Source organism: Athene noctua, chromosome 1 (genome assembly GCF_965140245.1).
Source record: "Athene noctua chromosome 1, bAthNoc1.hap1.1, whole genome shotgun sequence".
Classification (NCBI taxonomy): Eukaryota; Metazoa; Chordata; class Aves; order Strigiformes; family Strigidae; genus Athene; species Athene noctua.
This window is the reverse complement of record NC_134037.1, coordinates 111297584-111316344: the sequence shown is the minus strand read 5'-3', so window position 1 is coordinate 111316344 and position 18761 is coordinate 111297584. Positions and strand designations below refer to the sequence as shown.

At 48.0% G+C, this 18761-nt stretch overlaps 1 protein-coding gene across 15 annotated transcripts in view; it reads left to right on the top strand.

Annotated features, from left to right (window-relative positions):
* The window catches only part of TOGARAM2 (TOG array regulator of axonemal microtubules 2), a 48306-nt gene that overhangs the window by 6380 nt on the left and 23165 nt on the right, over positions 1-18761 (top strand). For 5 of the 15 annotated variants that reach the window (XM_074897367.1, XM_074897364.1, XM_074897363.1 and 2 more), the window contains 9 exons: positions 5527-5657; positions 8794-8869; positions 10014-10132; positions 11288-11423; positions 14138-14272; positions 14996-15280; positions 15749-15984; positions 17580-17752; positions 18210-18256. In XM_074897367.1, coding sequence (XP_074753468.1) covers positions 11396-11423; positions 14138-14272; positions 14996-15280; positions 15749-15984; positions 17580-17752; positions 18210-18256 — 904 coding nt within the window. In that variant the 5' untranslated portion in view covers positions 5527-5657; positions 8794-8869; positions 10014-10132; positions 11288-11395. Of the gene's footprint in view, positions 1-212; positions 5658-8035; positions 8870-10013; positions 10133-11287; positions 11424-14137; positions 14273-14995; positions 15281-15748; positions 15985-17579; positions 17753-18209; positions 18257-18761 lie in introns of those variants that run through there. The other 10 variants (XM_074897371.1, XM_074897366.1, XM_074897360.1 and 7 more) reach the window with 7 other exon arrangements.

Genomic DNA, 18761 nt, shown 5'->3' with positions numbered 1-18761 from the left:
TCATTAGAGGTAAACTGCAATATAATTAATTGCAAGTCCAAAGTATTACTGTCATAAGTTTCCCTGACCTCGGTATTTCTGTGTTTTTATGCTTTAAAGTGTAAAGTTGTCATTTCCTTTCCCGTTTTCTTTCATGAGCTTTGTTCAGAAAACACATGTCATTTAAGGAAACTGAAGCACTGTTTTTTTGAGATTTTTGTTTCAGGTGTTGGCCTCAGCACGCAGCAGTGCAGAAGTCTTCCACTGCAACAGAGGTTTCGCAGTATGTAGATGCTGAAGCTGCAGGTTTTTCTACTTTGCGTGTTTTTGTATCTTAACAGCTCCTCTCTGCTTGCCTTTCCTGGCCTTGAGGTGCATGTGCCTTGCACATTTCTCTTGTCACTCCTTGATGTTTTGATTTATTCTTCATGACAGCACTTGGTGGAGGAAGGGTTTTAGAAGGTGGTATCCCTCTCAAAGCCCTCGGTCTCTGCTGGTTAGGGGACAGTGTCTAACGAATAAGGAAGAGCCAGGAAGGTCTTGGTTCTCCCCAGGGCTGGGCAAAACAGAGGGAGAGAGAGAAGCAGGTACGGCAGTATTGTGTTCCTCCTGTTGTCTGCCCAGCTTTTTTGTCTCTTTTTCTATGACTGTGTATTCATGCTTGATGAAAATGAACATTTTAAAAATCAAAGGCCTTCATACACACCTCTTCTGTATGTTGGTATTTCAGTTCACACTAATTTTTATCAGTGGAGGAGGCACTGGAGCACAGCTTGTACTTCTTACCGAAACTCAGCTCTTTCCTACAAGTCTGCAAAGCTTCATTGGCACCTCCAGTACTAAATTAATAACCTGCTTCTGCTACTGTAGGTCACGTAACCAGAAGGTCTGTATAAGCTCACTGGCTCCAGACCTGTCTGCTGGGCTCTAATTAACATTTACTCATTGCGCTTGGGTCGTTTCCCTCATGGGCTCGGATGCCATGCAGTATCGATTGCCCTTGCCCAATGCACAAAAGTGGCTGCCGTGGGGAAAGCCCAAGGGCTCCCAATCCGTCGGAGGTTCCTGTGAACAAAAAAGAAGGTGTCTCTATGCCAGGAGGCTGCCGCAAAGGGCCGCGCTGCTCAGCAAGCGTGCTGTGTGAAAGAAAATGTGCCGAGAGGAACAGCTGAGGAGGTTTCTGGACACAAGCGTGTGAGGTGGCATGATTTCCATCCCTGCTGCGGATGGGGGAAAAGCCCTGCTCAGCCCTGTGCTCCTGCCTGCAGTGCTCCCAGGCTTCAAAGCAGAGTGTGGAGGTTTAGTCAAGTGCAGGATGCGTTTGTTGAAATAGAGAGGCCATGCTTCATGTCTAGAGAAAGGGGATTTCAAGGCAATTTGTTCTGTTAACTTGTGAGGGATGATTGGACTGTTCTGTCAGGGGGGACTGGTGGAGGTTCTTGGGGTGCTATGAATGGATGAGAGAGAGGGTTTAACCTTGTAGCAAGGTCTTATATCATGGTTGTCTCAAGGAATGGCATGATAGCTGTCACCAGGTTCATTTCCAGGATGATGTATGTATGTGAGTGCATGGACACTTCCCCATGAATGTAATGCATTGTCACAGGGTGTGCAGGTGACAGAAGAGCACGACCGCATGGGTGACGCTGCTGGAGGTGAAGCAGGTCTGTCCCAAGTTAGACTCAGGAGGGAAGGTACTCTGTTCCCTGATTATGGCTGCAATTTTTTTCTTCTTTTAGAAAGGATGAAATAAAACTTTGGCTTACTGTTCTTGGCTAAGCATGCAGTCTTTCAGGCTTCTCTTTGATTGAATCTGTCCCACCAGCTTCAGTATTATTGAGCGAAAAGAAAAGAGTGTAAGCAGGCGCTCAGGGAGGGAGACTGGTCGCAAATGCTCCCAGGTGGTCTTAGTCTGGCCAGCTGACCATCTTTGCTCTACTTTTGTCACTTTCGGTGATTTAATGAGGGTCACACTTTTCAGTGCTGCTAATGCTGTTTCCCTGTAGAAGTGCTCGTTTTGAGACACTCGGGAGCTTAACTTTTTCACTAGAGCTGAGCTGTAGCTCATTGCTGGCTCCTTAATTAAAGGGAAAAACCTAAAACGGTATTGGGGAAGTCTTTCGAAGAGCTACTGCCACCACTGTTTTATGGTAACGTTCCTAGCTGATGGTGGGACCAGCCCTGTTAGATGATGCACGCATGTGTAGGAAGAGACAATTTCCTACCGTAAAGAGTTTATTGCCTTAAAAGAAAGTATTGAGAATGATGAACAAGCAGCATTTCTTCTATGCTTGCTTTGCAGGCAGGAGCTGGAGCAGATTAAATCTTGCCTGAAGGCCACAACACAGCTGAGGCAGAATTTTTCTTGTTTCTCCTAAGGGCTAAAGCAGTGCTGAAGTCTGAGGGCAGTCCTCTGCCTCTTGTTTGTAGCAAAAGGGCGAAGCCTTTTGGGAGAATTCTGCTGTTTCATGCAGGAGATGTCACATTCAGAGACCCATTTGCTGCAGTCAGCTCATTTTCTGCCATTCTGCGATATATAGGGTTGTTATTTTCTCACATATCTGATTACTCAGCCTTGGAGAAGCTGAGAGAATTGCGTGGTTTAAGGTGACTCATTGCAAGGCTGAATCCTTTACTCCTACAGCGCTGGTACCCACGGGGTGGCTCAGCAGTGACAGGAAGATGTTTCCCTTTGGCTTTGCTGCTGCTTTTACCAAGTGAGGTGACAGTCATCTCCCCAAACCACAACAGGCTGCGTGTGCTGCCTTTGCTAGTTGGAGAGAGATTGCTAACTCCTGCAGATGGTTTTCTGTGGCTTTTTTTTCTCCTGTAGGAGCTGAATTACTGCACGTTTTTACAGCTAAAGAGCCCCTTCTCACTTATCTGTTGGCTTGTAAGTTGGATACAATTGCTGAGGACTCACTGCTTAGTGTCTGAATTCCTTTTCTCATAGTACTCATGTGGACACTCTGCATCCAAACGATTGTAAAGACAGCTTGAGCTGCTGTTAACTCGTGGTTAATAGAGAACCTCATGTGAGCCCTTGCAGCTCTGCACAAAGCTTCTCTCTCTCTTTGTGTACATGGGTATTTCTAAAAACTGCCAGCAGTGACCTTGTTATGGAAGATTTCCAAACTAGACATGGAAATGATGAAAATATTATTATTTTTACGTTTGAAAGTAGCTTTCGAATGAGCATAACAACAACAAAACACAGACAGTAGAAAACTAAGTACCTGCTGTGCGTTGCATATTGCATAATTATCTACAGCACAGGGTGCAGTGACTGTGCCCATGCCACGCTGGGGGCCAGGCTGAAGGAGTTAGTTCTCTTTTCCTGATCTTGCCTGAATGTGGTGCTTTCTGTAGGGCTGGTATGGGTTTACACCCATCTAACCGAGAGGGGCTCCAAGCTCACACTGCCTGGCTAAGCAACTTACTTGTGCAGAGATGTGATCAAATCCTGGAGCAAAGGGGGTGGTAACTCTATCAGTTTCCAGCAGATGCATACTTTGCTGTTTGCTTGTGCGCTGTGCAAAGCTTTAGGGATGATTCCCGTGCAGCAGTCACCAGCAGGCAGGGAGGGACCGGGAGCACACTGCAGTTCAGAGGGTGTCTCTGCCTGAAGGTCTGGGTGCTCCTGCGGTCCCTCGGGTCCTTGTGGCTGCAGCACCCCGGGGATCTGCCTGCCAGCCCTGCAGGCAAAAGATATTCCTTGCATCTCACGCTCAAGATTTCTTCAGAGAAGTGGTTGCTATGCAGCCTTGTTTATTCCTGGTATGTGACACTGTGTGCTTGCTGAGCTTGTACACCTGGAAGGGGGAACCTGCTGTTCTCCTGGAGAAGGGCTCCGGCTTGACAAATGGCCATCCCTGCTTCCAGTTTTGGAAACAGGGTCTGGAGCAGAAGAAATCCTCGTTCCCCTGTGGCAGGCAACCCACAGCGGAGCTTTACAGCTCCTGGGGAGATGACAAGCTTAACAACGTGGAGCTAGATTTCCAAAGTGAGGAACACGCGTGTTTGTGAAGGAGGTTGGTGGATAGCCTGTCTCGTGTGCTGTTGCTTTCCCAGCCAGGTGGTGCTTGGGCAGGGGCTGGCAGGAGCCAGGGTTGCTTTTACTGTGCTCTGGTGGAGGTTGCTTGGTGCAAGCGTCCTCTCTCAGAAGGCAATAAAATCTGGGAGAAAGATTTGATGATTTTTCCTTTTATTTTTCTCTGTTCAAAAAGTTGTTTCGAAAAGTCTTAAAGCCACACAAGGGAAGCTTCTGCTGGGTGACTCCAGCTGTGTGCTGGACATCTTGGGTGTCATTTAAAAGAGACACAGTCCTGGGAGGTGTGGAAGAAGAGCAATGATTGAGGTGGTGGATGGCAGGAGGGGAGAGGAGGACAGGCAGGAGCTGCAGAACAGACAGGGTGGTTTGTTGACAGGGAAGCTCCTCTTCATAAGAAGAGTGACAGCCTCTGTCATGCCATGGGAGGCAGAAGGAGAGCTCCCACCCTGGCTCAGCTGCTGCCCTCAGGCTCCCTTTGCTGCTGTGTGTGGGCAAACAGGCAAGTCTGTGCTCAGCTCCTGCTCAAACTTTCCTTGCTCTGACTGGGGCCAAAAAGCAAACACTGCACCTTTGGTCCTTGCTGAGCTCACACTGTTATTTTCCAGGTACAATCTAGGAAGGTCAAACTCAAATCACCTTTCTGAATTGTCCCCTGCTGAGGTTTAGGTCAGTGTTATATGGCTCCTAGGGGTGATGGTTCACCACTGCAGGATGGTAATCAAGTCTGCTCTTGTCAATGGCTTAAACTGCTGTTTCACTAAGTTTAACACTGACACCTCACTCCAAAGGATGTGGGGGACAAGTGGAATAATTTTACTCCAAGGAAAGAGCGGAGAAGTGAACTCTAGTGATCTCACAGGCTCTCTCATACGTAAATGTCTAGTCCCAAAGCAGTACCACTCTGACGAACATACTTGCCTGCAGGTTAGCCTCTATTTTCAAAGGGGTTTATTACTAAAAGTATGAATGTCTGAAAACTGCATCTGGCGAGTATGAGGAGGGAAGATCCACAGTCTAACGCATCTTGAATTTCTTTTGGGTTGCGGAGATGCTGACCTGCACAGCAGCAGAGGGAGGACAAACCGAACTCTCTCAAGGGCTGAGATACAGGGACTCTGCTCATTATCAGGGGTGTTTGCTGGTTACTTTGTCCTGTTTCTCCCCTTCTCCCTGGAGAGAATGCCTTTGCTTCACTTTAATTCATTCCTTTTCTTCCTGGTAATATCCACGCTCCCTCACCCCAACGATTTAGCAAGCTGGGGCTCTGCTGCAGAGACCGCTGCTGTAATGACAGTGGTAACCGTGTGTATTTGCGTAATATCCATCATCCCAGGGCCTTTGAGAGCTTTGCAAAGCTTCTAAGCATCATCTGCATTTTTCAGTGATACTGACCTGTAAGAAATGGAAGTTGACTTATTCAAAATCTATGGCCTGCAGAGGTCACATTTATGTGCTCCTAACTTTTTTCTGGCCTTAAGATTTCTATTTCTCTGCAGACCAGGCAATGAATCATCAGCAGAGCGAGCCCTGCTTCTGCAGTCTTACACTTTTCATGCTGTTCTTCGGCTGTGTTCACTTTTGGACTCTGGGAGTGATGGCAGTTGGGAAACGTGGTGTTTTCTGTCAGGTCAGTGAGCCAAATTGTTGCAAGGTTTTGTCAGCCAGCTCTACTGAGTTGTGTGTCCGTATCTGGCAGCTCTTTTCTGTACCCCTCCCTGTAAGCACTGAAGTTTGTTGCAGAGACAGCCTATTACTCCTTTACCTCTTACTGGCATCTGGCTCGGTAGGTATTAGAAAACAGGTGTTTGTCCACCTTGACTGAAGGTCCTGCACTGGGCGCTCCGGGCACCACAGTGTGGGGCTCTGAGCAACAGGTCAGATGCAAGACAGCCCCTGTGTTTAGCAGGCATAAGCATGTGGACGCTTGGGCACTCTAAGGATTTAAATGCCTGTGGAAGTAGATGATACCTTGTAGGTTGGGTCAATGGAGGCCTTAAATAGTTCAGTGGTGCTTGAATAGTGGACTTAAGCCCTGAACAAGACAGAGGTGCTTAAATACTCTAAAGACCTGGGAATAAATTCAGAGCAGTGGTAACTGCTGTATTTCTAGGTTAATACAGCTCTAAGAATAGTACAGGGACTTTAGTGGAGTAGATGTAAGAGTAATAAAATGGACAATTAAACCAGTCTTGTTAGAGGATATGCTCCTGCTTTTGCATGTCAGCCCTGTACCTTATGCTCCCAATGCTTGTTACTCATAATGAAAAAATTCAATACAAAACGCAGATCTTATGTTGCAGCTGAACAAAATTGCTTCAGATCACTGAGGATTTCCCTGCCTGATGATTACACATGAACAGGACAAGAGCTCTTAGGATGCTCAGCTGGAGTTAGTTACCTTGTATTTATGCAGCTGTTTGTGGAAACGTGCTGTAGTCAGAGTGCTGGGAGTTGGTTTGTGCCTTTATGAAAGGTGTGTGGAACAGTATGCAAGGCCCTACCAGGAGAAAACTACTGGCCAGGAAACGTATTTTAGTAGCCCTCTGGGATGGCTTCACACAGAACTATGGGGTCCCTCTCCCCAAGGCAGCCGAGAGGAAGGCACGGAGGGAGACAAGCCTGCTATTTCTAAGGAAGTGCTTTTACAAGAAAATGACTGTGATAGTTTTAAGCCCTGCTGGGACCGGAGACCACGTTGCCGTTGTCCCTCCCCCACCCTCGGACACAAGTAGGGCACAAACCCCGAGTTAAAATAAGAAGAAATTTAATACAACAGTGTAATAGACAATCTGAACAACAACAATAGCGATAATAACAACAATAAACAGCACTAATAGTAAACAAGACAAAAGATATACAGAGAAATACGGCAATGGTTACAGACAGCCCACCGCGTGCTCCCCGCGACCAAAGCCACAAAGGAAAGCTTCCCGCGCTGCTGCGGACCTGACGTCAGCATGGTATGAATAACCCAGCTGGAGATCCCTTCTCCCTCCTTGCTGGGGAAACTTAACCCTATCCAAGCTGAACCAGGACAATGACATGAGCCAACAAGCATCTGGCCTAACATTTTAAGACATGGGCCACTGGTTGGACTTAATCTGAGGATGTATTAATTCAAGGTGCTGATTGTGACTGCTTCTGGACCCAAAGTTTAAATGTTGGGCATCTAGAGCCTTTCCTAGAGTCCTTCATGGCAGAAATCCTATGTGGCCTGAAGACCTGCTCTCAGAAGCAGCAGCTGGTTGTTGCGTGCTTTCTCTAGTGCTAGCCCCTGCAGTTTCACTGCTGCCAGCTAATTCATGTTCATACAGCATTAGCACCCGGAGGCCCCTCAGGGTGAGGACATCTCTGCATGAGGTGCTCTACACCGCCCTGCGTGGGCTCAGGATCTTGCAATTTCAGGGTCTTCTTCAAAGTGCCTCAATAAGGAGGGGAAACCTTTCAGCACTTTTTGTGAGGCTAGGTTATGCTCCAGGCAAAGGTGTGTCAGTGTACTTGGCTCCTTCTCATCTCATTGTGCCCAGCAGTCACAGGAGCCCACAGAGCCATCAATCACCCACCTTTGGGGAATAACCAGTCTTGGCCGCAGCTCCAACAGAGAACGTCGCAGTGCTCAGTGGGAGCAAACTTGTGTACAGTACTCAAATAACCGTGGTGTCCAGCACAACACCTCATTAGAGCTGGAATGAGGGATTGTTCAAGTGCTTTTTGAAGGAGCTAATGAGGCTTGGCATTCAGATCAGCTTATTCCCAACTCTTGATTTGCTTCCCTGAGTAAGCTGCTGCTTGTGGTAACTCTTGTTTCATGGTTGAGCGGCCTGCTCTGCTGAGAAGCAGCCATTGCAGGAGCTTTTGATAGGGGCACTGAGCTTTTGAGACCTTCCAAATGAAAGCTGAGGGCAGAACTTGTAAAAAGAGCATCACATGGGTGATGCTTTTCATGTTACATCTTTTGTCTGTGCTCCTTGCCATGCACAGTAAACATCTGAGGAAGCAAGTTTATTGCTTCAGAAATTCCTCAAAGCAGTAAATTCAACAATAAGAGAAAACAGATTTTGGATGTGTAATCTCGATTGGATCCTTGTGCAGAAAGATACAGGAGCAATTCTGGTGAGCTGTGTGTCTAACCTAAGTGGCTTTGACACCAAGAACTTAGAAAAGTGGGGAGAGATGCAATTAGGAGCACAGGGATCTGCCTCGTGATTCTCTCACAGGCCTGGGGAAACTGCCCAGTTCCACTAGGCGAGGGCTTTTTACTCTGCATAAAAACTCCATTCTACAGATGCATGATGGTCTTGTAAGCTGGAATCCACTGGCCAGAAAAACCCCAACAGCCATGATCACTCCAATTTCATTATCCTCACAACAAGCCTCTGGCTGGTGAGATACTGGGTTCAACATCCACAGCAGCTCCAGTCCTGACAGGCTCTGTAGGGCTGCTGGCATCAGCAAGCTTCACATACCGATACTGTATGTTTGCTGTGCTGGGATGCCACCAGAGAAATAGCTTGTTAGTTGGGAAAGTAAGTAACGATAACATTAAATGATCTCTGTTTTCATTTACTGGGTGCTAATGATCCAAAGAAGCTGAAAATCCCAGAGGATGCATTTCTTTTTGATTAACCCAGCAGAAGAATGACAAGGAATACAGTTACTGTCTACTGAAACATCACCAGGGCCTGGAGCTCTTCAAATGCAGCTGTGTTTCATTTTTTTCCTCTTCAGAAACCATTTTCTAACACTTTTTTTTCACTCAGCAGCGAACCACTGCCACTACTCACTCTACAGAGAATGGAACCAGCTTGTTTTCCATGCTCCTGTCAGCAGTGCCAAAAGGTGAATCCTGCTCACTCAGTGCTTCCCCCAGGCTGCAGGCAAATGACTCTGCCGTTATCGTTTCAGTCACAGTGGTGGTGGTGCAAGGGAGAAAGGGGTGACCCTCCATAGCTGTACATTTGGGGGTTTCCACATCGTGTAGCTGACCTGAATTAGGAACTATGCCCTGAATTTAGTTAATTAAGCCTTTGGGGGCCATGGAGGTGCCATAAGTAATGCCCTTTCTCATTACGCTTTATAGTGTGCTAGCCTTTAGGTAGGACAGCCTGGCAGAGTAACAAAACGGAGGCATGGAGAGCCTGGCTTTGTGTTTCAGGGTAAGTCAGTGGCAGAGGCAGCCTCCTAGCTACAGGATACACTCATTTCTGGTACTTACTGTTTTCTCCTGGGCATTTTTAATACCTTTAAGCAACGGGGCATTCTCAGCTTCATTTAGGAGGTGATCTTAACCAGCCAAATTTGCCACTGGCATATTTCTTAGATATTCATCCTATGCAATGAGACCAAAGAAAACATACCTTAGTGCCTGCTTTATGCCCTAATCCCACTCACAAGAAGACCTCCATTCCTTGTTTTAAAGTACACAGTCCAAACAGATTTACATATGTATTTTTAAGGCCGTTTAAGTGCCTGCCTTTCACTGAAAGTAATGGGAACTAGTCTCTAAAACGCCTAAGCACCTTCGTTCCTTGACCTTAAGCTGTCTCTGTGAATTACCTAGACTAACAGACAGGGTGAAAGGCAGAAGTGGGTTAACTGTCTCAGCTAACTCCAGCCTTTCTGAAATCACTTGCTTTACTCCAGATGAATGCTTTGACAGCTTTTGAGCGGAGTTAAATATCTTGGGCAGGGGGTGGAGCAGTACAGGGCCTTAGGAACAATGCAATATGAACAATTTCTATTGAAATTTTCTTGAGGATACCATTTTATCTGATCGTAAATGTGACTGGCAGTAGAGAACCTGAAGTCCTTGTACAGGCACTCTTTGTTATTTGTTTTAAGCTTACAGCACGCATTAATAGGGATCTGCCTTTGCTTCTTCTATTGAGCGCAAGGGAATTTTTCCTTCTGTAATAATTTAACTGATCTGTGTCTGTGATTGATCCTTCTGACTCTATTTAGCTGATAGTTGTTCTGTTTGCAGAGCTCTAGAGGCACCAAAGAGTGGATTTTCAAAAGCAGTTCACATTGGCACCCTTCTGTACTCACTGACGTTTATAGGAATTCTACTGCTGGCTTACCATCCTGACCTCTTATCCTAAGGTACGCTCTGGAAAATCCCCTTCTCACTTAGGGTCTAAGAAGTGGGCTGATGTGTTTAAGGAAGCCCAAGCCCTGTATGGTGACTGAAGTCTGTGTCAGAAGGTGAAAAGAAATTTCTATAGAGTTTCGAAGTGAAAGCAACCAAACTGGTAAGGAAACGAACTGCAGGGACTGAAGCTGAAAAGTGTCACGTTTTGCTATAGCCCTAACCTGAAGGGCTAAGCATAAATTTCCTTTACCTTCATATACCCTGCAAACTATAATGCTGTCTACAACTCCACTAGTCCTGTGGGATGTGCATTTGCTGATGTGAGCATGGTGGACGGTTTTTGAGTAGCTGACATCCCTAAATAAGGGTTATGCTGTGGCCTCAGGCTTTCTGAGGTGCTCCAAGTGCTATAGGTACCTCAGCAACACTATAAATGTAGGCAATTTATCTACAGCTGCAGTTTTTCCAACTGCTTTTCTCCCTCCTTTCCCAATGGGTGGCAGATTTGGAAGTATTTGGCTTGTGGTTTGAGTTGTGCTCAGAATTACTCATGGCTGTGTCCTAAAACCTTATCTATCCCTTTCTACAGAAAAAATCTTACAGAGTGGTAGAAAGTGCTAGACATAGGGGTTCCACCAACGAGTTTCCAGTATTGTTAGCCCTGTGCCCCCCCCCACCCCTTAAATCCATGTACATTTGTAGTAAAAATGAGCAAACTATTATATCCCTCATTTTTCCAGTTGTTCTTGGAGCAAGTCCAGAGTGACATTACAGCTCTTTGTTGTCAAATATGTGACCCGATGCTCCTGCTGCAGCAGCAGCGCTGAGTTCAGTGGGAACCACACCAGTGTGCTGCGCTGGGCCCAGCAGCAGCGGCCACGGTGAGAGACGTGCCTCTACTGCCATGCTCATACAGCCATGGGGAGAGCAGCTGCTGGGGTGGAGTTATGTTTCCCCCATTATGTCAACAGCGATCTTCCTCCAGCATTTGGAATTTATGGCCATGATTTTGACAGAATGCTGCAAATGCATAGCTTGAGTGTCTTTTTATGTTGTTTTAACACCACCTGACCTGAGCAGTTTTGTACACAGAAACCTCAGTAGGCAGGGTAGTGCCAGGGATTGGTGGCTGTGACTTGCACTAGCTGTGTTATTTTTCCATGTAGGTTCCTGATGCTGCAGAGGAACCCACCAGCAGCTGTGTCAGGCCCAGCGACCAGCAGCACATCGAGTAGACTCTCCTCTACAGATAGCCCAACGCCCCCCCCCCCCCCATGGCAACGCAAGATGATTTTGCAGCAGGTAAAGGACTGCAGCAGGCTGGAGACTTCTTCAGCCAGGGCTCGTGGCAATCCTGTTCCTGCAGCCTTTTCCTGGAGGATGGTCACCTGCAGCAGCAGTGACAGTGCCCAGGAATGCTGCTCAGCTCAGGGAGGCCGAGTGTGTACAAAACCTGCATTCAAAGCGCTGATCATGAGACCCTGGAGATGCCAGCACGTGCAGCAACTGTTCTTCATGCTGTACAAGTGAGGGCCCAGCCTTAGAGGCTGGGAAATGGGCAAGGTATTGGCCAGGACAAGGGGCAGGGAAACAAGCTGTGTGCAATTTTGAATTTTCAGGAACAGCCAGGATTAGGAACTTTTTTGAGGCAGGCCCTGTTTATGCTGGGGTTGTGTGTCTCTGCAGTGAAGAAAGCACGGAATAAACCCCTGTAACAGTGAAGCGGAATTAAGGAGAATGTTTGGATGGCCAATCTGGTCCTATACTAATCAAATTAGCCCACTGAATATTGGGGACGTCTAATGCAGAGTGCAATCCTTTTAGTTATAACACCTGGTGATTAATTGCATCCTCATACTGTCTGTGTTGTGAAGGGAAATAAGAAAACCAACAAAACCCAACTCGAAATTGAGTGGAAATTAAAGAAACAAAGGACTTTCAAACTAGCTTTTGAAAACATCTACTTCCTAGACACTGTCAAATTCTAGAGACCGTTGTGTGTTGCCTACCCTTTAAAAGGAGAGGGAAGGAAGCCTGTAGCCATGGATGGGCAACTAGCAAAACACATGCAAATTTATAGAATGCTCAGCTGTCTGTCAAAGTGCTGGAATGCGAGCGCATCACAAAGCAGTGAGGGCAAACAGATCCAAACAGATGCTGGGGGCAACCAGATCTCTGCGGAGGCCAGGACTGCAGGTCGCTACGAGATATGTGTTGTAGTTGAAGCCCAGCTGGCGACTAAGCCCCACAGAGCCGCCCGCTCACGCCCTCCTGGTGGGATGTGGGAGGGAATGGGAAGGGTAGAAGTAAGAAAACTTGTGAGCTGAGATAAAGACAGTTTAACAGGTAAAGCAGAAGTCGTGCACGCAAGCAAAGCAAAACAAGGAATTCATTCACTGGTTCCCATGGGCAGGCAGGTGTTCAGCCATCCCCAGCAAAGCAGGGCTCCATCATGCCTAACGGTTACTAGAGAAGACAAAAGACCATCACTCTGAAGATGCCCCTCTTTCTTCTCTTCGCCCTAGTTTACATGCTGAGCGTGAGGCTATAGGGTGGGGGATATTCCTGTGGTCAGCTGGCGTCAGCTGTCCCAGCTGTGTCCCCTCCAAACTTCTTGTGCGCTCCCAGCCTTGTGCTCTTCTTGTGCTCGCTGGTGGGGTGGGCTGAGAAGCAGAAAAGGCCTTGGCTCTGTGTAAGCACTGCTCAGCAACAGCGACAACATCCCTGAATTATCAGCACTGCTTTCAGCACAAACACAAAACACAGCCCCATACTAGCTACAATTAAAAAAAAAAAAAAAAAAGAATTCTATCCCAGCCAAAACCATCACAGTGTGTTAGACTTCTATGGACAATGGGTGTCTGTTTTATTCTCTCCATATCAAATGCAAAATCAAACACAAAAAGGAAGCCTACAGAGGGTGGAAGCAAGGACAGGTAGCCTGGGAGGAATACAGAGGAGCTGTCCAAGCAGCCAGGGATCAGGTTAGGAAGGCCAAATCCCTGATAGAATTAAATCTGGCCAGGGACATCAAGGGCAACAAGAAAAGCTTCTGTAAGAACCTCGGTGATTAAAGGAAGACTAGGGAAAATGTGGGCCCTCTCTGGAAGGAAACAGGAGGCCTGGCTCCCTCAGATACGGAGAGGCCTAAGGTACACCGTGACAGTTTTGCCTCAGTCTTCAGTGACAAGGGCTGCAGCCACACTGCCCAAGACCCAGAAGGCAAATGTAGGGACTGGGTAGAAGATCAGCTTTGAGATTAAAGCCCTGATAGAATTAAATCTGGCCAGGGACATCAAGAACAACAAGAAAAGCTTCTATAACAACCTCGGTGATTAAAGGAAGACTTGGGAAAATGTGGGCCCTCTCTGGAAGGAAACAGGAGGCCTGGCTCCCTCAGATACGGAGAGGCCTAAGGTACACCGTGACAGTTTTGCCTCGGTCTTCAGTGACAAGGGCTGCAGCCACACTGCCCAAGACAAAAAAGGCAAAGGTGGAGACTGGGAACATGAATAACTGCCCACTGTAGGAGGAGATCAGGTCTGAGACCATCTAAGGCACCTGAAGGTGCACAGGTCCATGGGATCTGATGCGATGCATCTATGGGTCCTGAGGGAACTGCCGGGTGAAGTGGCTAAGCCACATAAGGGGGCCTACAGGAAAGATGATGAGGGTTTTTTATAAGGGAGTATAGTGACAGGACAAGGGGTAACGGTTTTATACTCAAAGAGGGTAGTTTTAAATTAGCTCTAAGGAAGCAATTCTTTACTGAGAGGGTTGTGAGACACTGAACAGGTTGCCCAGAGAAGCTGTGGCTGCCCCCTCCCTGGCAGTGTTCAAGGCCAGGTTGGACGGGGCTTTGAGCAACCGGGTCTGGTGGAAGGTGTCCCTGCCCGTGGCAGGGCAGGGTTGGAACTTTCACGGAATCTTTAAGGTCCCTTCCAACCCAAACCCTTCTATGATTCTCTGATTCTGTGTTGCAAATTTGAGTCATTTGTCCTGTGCTTCTTTTAAAGCTAAGTACCATACTGCGGTTGCTGTGTACTGTGGGAGCATTCCAAAATTCCAACCCAGATACATAGCTCTGCGAGGAGGAAGCATTGATTCGAACTTGCAGTTTTGTGACAGCAAGCGGAGCACTGAAGAAGAAGGTGAGGATGGAAAGGGGTTGAATGTGCATAGGTGTCCTCAGCCAAATGGAAAAAACCCAAGCTGATTTTGGAGAGAAATGGTCATTGGAAGTCAGTGCTCATGTGCGGACTCTGCGTCAGAGTAGGTGGCTGACAGAGAGCTGCAGATGCTCTTGCCCTCCTCCAGGGGTGTGCATGGCATCACATCTCTCTACTAGTTCATTATGCTTTCTCCTTTATCAAGAGTAGCCAGATCACTACCCCCGTCAGCCAGTAGAGAGACCGTGGCCTAACTGGCCGTGAATCAGGCATGGTAATGAGATGTGAGTTCTGTTTCTATTCTTGCTATTGATGTATGGTCTCGCCATAGGTAAATTCCCAGTTTTTCCTCTGCTTGCCCCGCAGATGCTGTAGAAATGCTGGCATGGTCTGCCTGCTTGCTGAGATATTTCCAGAAATATCAGCAGCACTGAATGGGTCTTTACTGGTAGCCTTCACAGAAGCCAAGTCCTGAAATGGGTATTTTTTTTTCCCTCTTACCAGTGGGGCTTTCGACCTCTCTCTCCTGGCTTGCTAACTCAATGCTGTTGAGAAGAATTAAATTGATGCTAGTTTCATGAAACGTTAAAATAAACAGATCTTCCGAATGACTACAAAACCCCTCGAATGCCTCACTCATTAGATGGGTTGAATGTAAAGGTGTGAGGTCAGCTATAACTCACTTCTCTTTTACTTGATCTACAGCTTCTTTTCAGACCATATTAACAACCGGGATGAAAGAGAAGCCTAGTTTACAGGATGGGGAGCATCCATACCCAAGGGCCATTCCTCCCCTGGATGGCTGGATGAAGGCTAGTTGGGACATCCTCCGAACTGAGGATGGTGGTGATCTCTCGCAGCATTCTCACCGACCCTTGACCCAGGAACTCCAAGAGAGGGAGGTGAGCAGTGCTGCCCCCAGAACTGTTCACATCAAGGACAAGCTGAAGATGAGGAGGATCTCTGAGGATCTGTTAGCCCCACACAGAGGTAAGGCGGGAGCCTGCCCACTCTCCTGTGGGAAGAAGGGTCTTTTCCCAGCCTAGAGAGCTAGCTCCCATTCCCACTGAACAGGAGTCCCCTGCATGTGCCCCCCTGAAATAACCTGCCCTGCTCTCAGTTCCCTGTGTAGCCCTCCTGTTGCTGTAGGGGTGCGTAACTGCGGGGCAGGGAGAGGAGTGGGAGGTTGTGTGTGCAGGTGACATTCTGGGGAAGCCCAGGTCCGTGGGCTCCCTGTTGTCTAACGGGAGCCCACAGGACCCGGGTGTTTCTCTGATGGCTCTGTGGAAGTGGGTAAGTGTTGTCCACTGGCCTGCCTCAAGTGGCTGCCAGCATGAGCATGTTTCCCTGTGCAATGATTTAGAAGTTCCCAAGAAATCTGTCCAATGAAATATCTAGCTTTGGGTGCTTTAGGTTTGCAGTGCTGTTTCTATTACACTTTGTGTCTCCACTTTGCAGGCCTGACTGACTGCAGTGACCCTGAGGGGCTTTCCCTGAAGCCAATAGTTTGCATGTCAGCTTCCCAGAGGTTCCTGGCAACCTCCAAGCCCATACCTCCCATCCAGAAACGCCTCCCTCCCTCAGAGCTCAGCAGTATGAGCAACGGAGAGCAGGAGCATGGGGAAGATGGCACAGGCTGTGATGAGAGTGATGGGGATAACACGAAGCTGATGTCAGAGGCAAACGGATCTGAAGTAAGGAAACCAAGCCAAATCACATGTGGTGCATCTTCAGTTTATTGCCCGTAGGCAGAGCTCTGAGATCTTCTTTCCCTGTGGTGCGAGTCCAGGGAAGCAGCTGATCCAAGGAAGAGCTCAGCTGGACATTGTGCTGCAAGCTGTTTTGCAACATGCATCCCGCAGACTTCACGTCCTCACTGGGCATCAACAGGAGAAGGGGCGTCTAAATAGTTTCTGTGCTCTCTGGTGGCTCCTGCTGTGTTCTACGACTGAGAAAACACCAGCAACCAGTTGGAGCCACTAAATGTGTCTAATCTGGTCAAGCGCTCCTTCTACAGTTAGTAAAATACAGGTATCTGTGACACCAGTGCAGACACACCAGTGTCCTGGTGGCTTTTTAATTCAGCTCTGTCTGAATCTATCTGGTTTAGATAGAAAAAGATGTAATTTGTGGAGCAGGCAGTCCTGTAAACTCGAGGTTGTCTCAGCTTTTGAGTTGTACAGTCTTGTTCTCCTGCACAGTTCTCTCCAGCAATATTTCTGGAGTTCAGTGGCTTCTGTGCAGCTTCATCCTCCCCCATGGGTCTGGCCCTGGGTAAGAGATGGAAACTGGCAATTCGGCCATGGGGAATGAAGCCCAGACCCCCTGCACTCGATTGCCTTTGCAGGAGAGGCAGGAGAGGCAGAAGCTGCAGCTGTTTTGGTTTTGCCGTGGTGGACAGGAGAAGGCAGATGAAAACCAGCTTTTGTGAACAGGATAACCAATAAAAGGCTTTAGTGTACATTATTTCAGTCTTACAGATACAGGGGCAAATGTATCATTGACATGAACTCTGCTGGTTTCACTGGAGTTTGAACAGGCCTTGGAGTTTGAACAGGCCTTGATTTGGCTCTTTAGCTGTGACAAGAATGATGGGATCCTGAGAAAGGGTGTGTGCCTGCCCCCGCTCCCTCCATCCCCCTTCCTAGCCACGTCCTTGGGGAGCCTGAAGTAATTTCAGCGGGCAGAGAAACCTTACGCAGAACAGCAGGGTAGGGAGCTCTGCTGAACTTCGTAAAGGACAGTGAGCCTGAGATGATGAGTTGTGTGGGAGCTGGAGAGCACCGAGCATCCAGAAAGCACATTAGCATCTGGGCTGAAGGCTGGTGGGGGACTGTAGGAAGGGCAGAAGCAGAAAAAAATTATGGGCTTGAGCAAAGCAGGTTCTGACAGCACGCAAAATGACTTTGCGGGGACTTGGCCGGAGTTCAGTAATGGCTGGTAGGTGCTAAATTTAGGGACGGTGAGAGGAGAGTGACCTAAACCCATTCCCGTCCCATCGGAAAGGCTAACAGAGGCCATGGCACCCTAGAGCATCCTTGTGCCAAGCAGATGGATGCCAGGTGGTAATGCAGCCGCTGCCAGAGAGGTGAGCGAGGGGAAGAGAGTTGGCGACCGTGTGGGACACAGTCTCTCCCTCACCCCTTTCCATTGCCCATTCCGGGCCAAGCTACTCCACCCGCTTGCCTTTTCCTGCCAAGTCCTAGCTGAGAGCATGGCTAAACTTCTTGTGGCATCGGAGGGGGAAGGTTGGATGCTCAGGCTGAGTACTGTGTTCTACTATTTCCAGGCTTCCCTGCTGCCCTTGTATGTCAACGGTGGGGATAGGAAGAAGGCACTGGGATTGGCTTTGATTCCCCCTATCCCCAGGACAGCAAAACCATCTGATGAGGCTCCTGGCAGAAGCGCAGTGCCTCCCCCAAGCTCTCGGCACCTGGTTTTCCAAGAGGCCCTGGAAATGAGGTAAGACAAGGTGTCTGCTTCTCCAGTATGCCATTCACCCTGCACTTCTTGTCTCACGAGGTTCTTTTCCACAGTCAGCTCTCCAATAGATTTATACAAACTTCGATGCATTCACCATTTGGTGTGTCTGTGATGATCCAGCACAGCGTCAAACCTGACATCCTACGCCCTAAGTGTAGTGGTGGGGAGGAGGAAGGAGAAGGAGAGACAGCAGAATTGGATAGAACTGGCCCAAGCTGACGAACGACTCCTGTGTTTCAGCTAGAGCTTGATGAGCTCCGTGTGACTCCAGCAACTGAAAGTGTGATAGCAGTTAATCGGCTCTGCATGTTCCTGGTTTTAGGGGTTGTATTTCCTCCTTCATCAGGACGACCGTGCTAAGAAAGTTTGCCTCCTTTAACGCTACCCCTCCTTTTCTTTCTATCTCCTCATATATTCTTTTGTTGTTTTTCTTAAGGCCAAGATCAGGCAGCAGAATTGAAAAGACGACCGTTAAATTTCAAGGTAGGTATAGGGCATGGCTGTCCTAAATTGACCACAGGAATCCTGACCCATGGGTGGCACTGCGAAAGTTTGGTTGAAAACCATCTTGTAACTTTTTTCCAATTCCTTCATGTGCTCAGATGGCTCCCCCAGAACCCAGTCCCTGGGAAATGTGCTCTGGTGATGCAGTGAAAATGACTCCAGCATGGGGTTATGAATGGCAGGAGCTGGAGGGGCTACCTTGAGGCCCTGGAAATGCACAGCAGGGAAAGAAAACGTCCCTGCACAGTCTCTCATGTCACAAAGATTAGAGAAAAAGAAGGCATTTCCCATGGAATGAGGAATGTTCCCTCTCCTTCCTCCTATACTTGCAGGAGAAAACCTTCCCTTGGTGCAGTTTCTGAGCCATGTTCTTTGAGACAGGAGGGAGATTAATCAACATTGCTTCTTCTTGCTCTGGGAGAAAGAGTGAAACCCTGTGTGATAGGAAGTCCTTGTGAATTTTCCATTTACAGAGAAAGAGGCT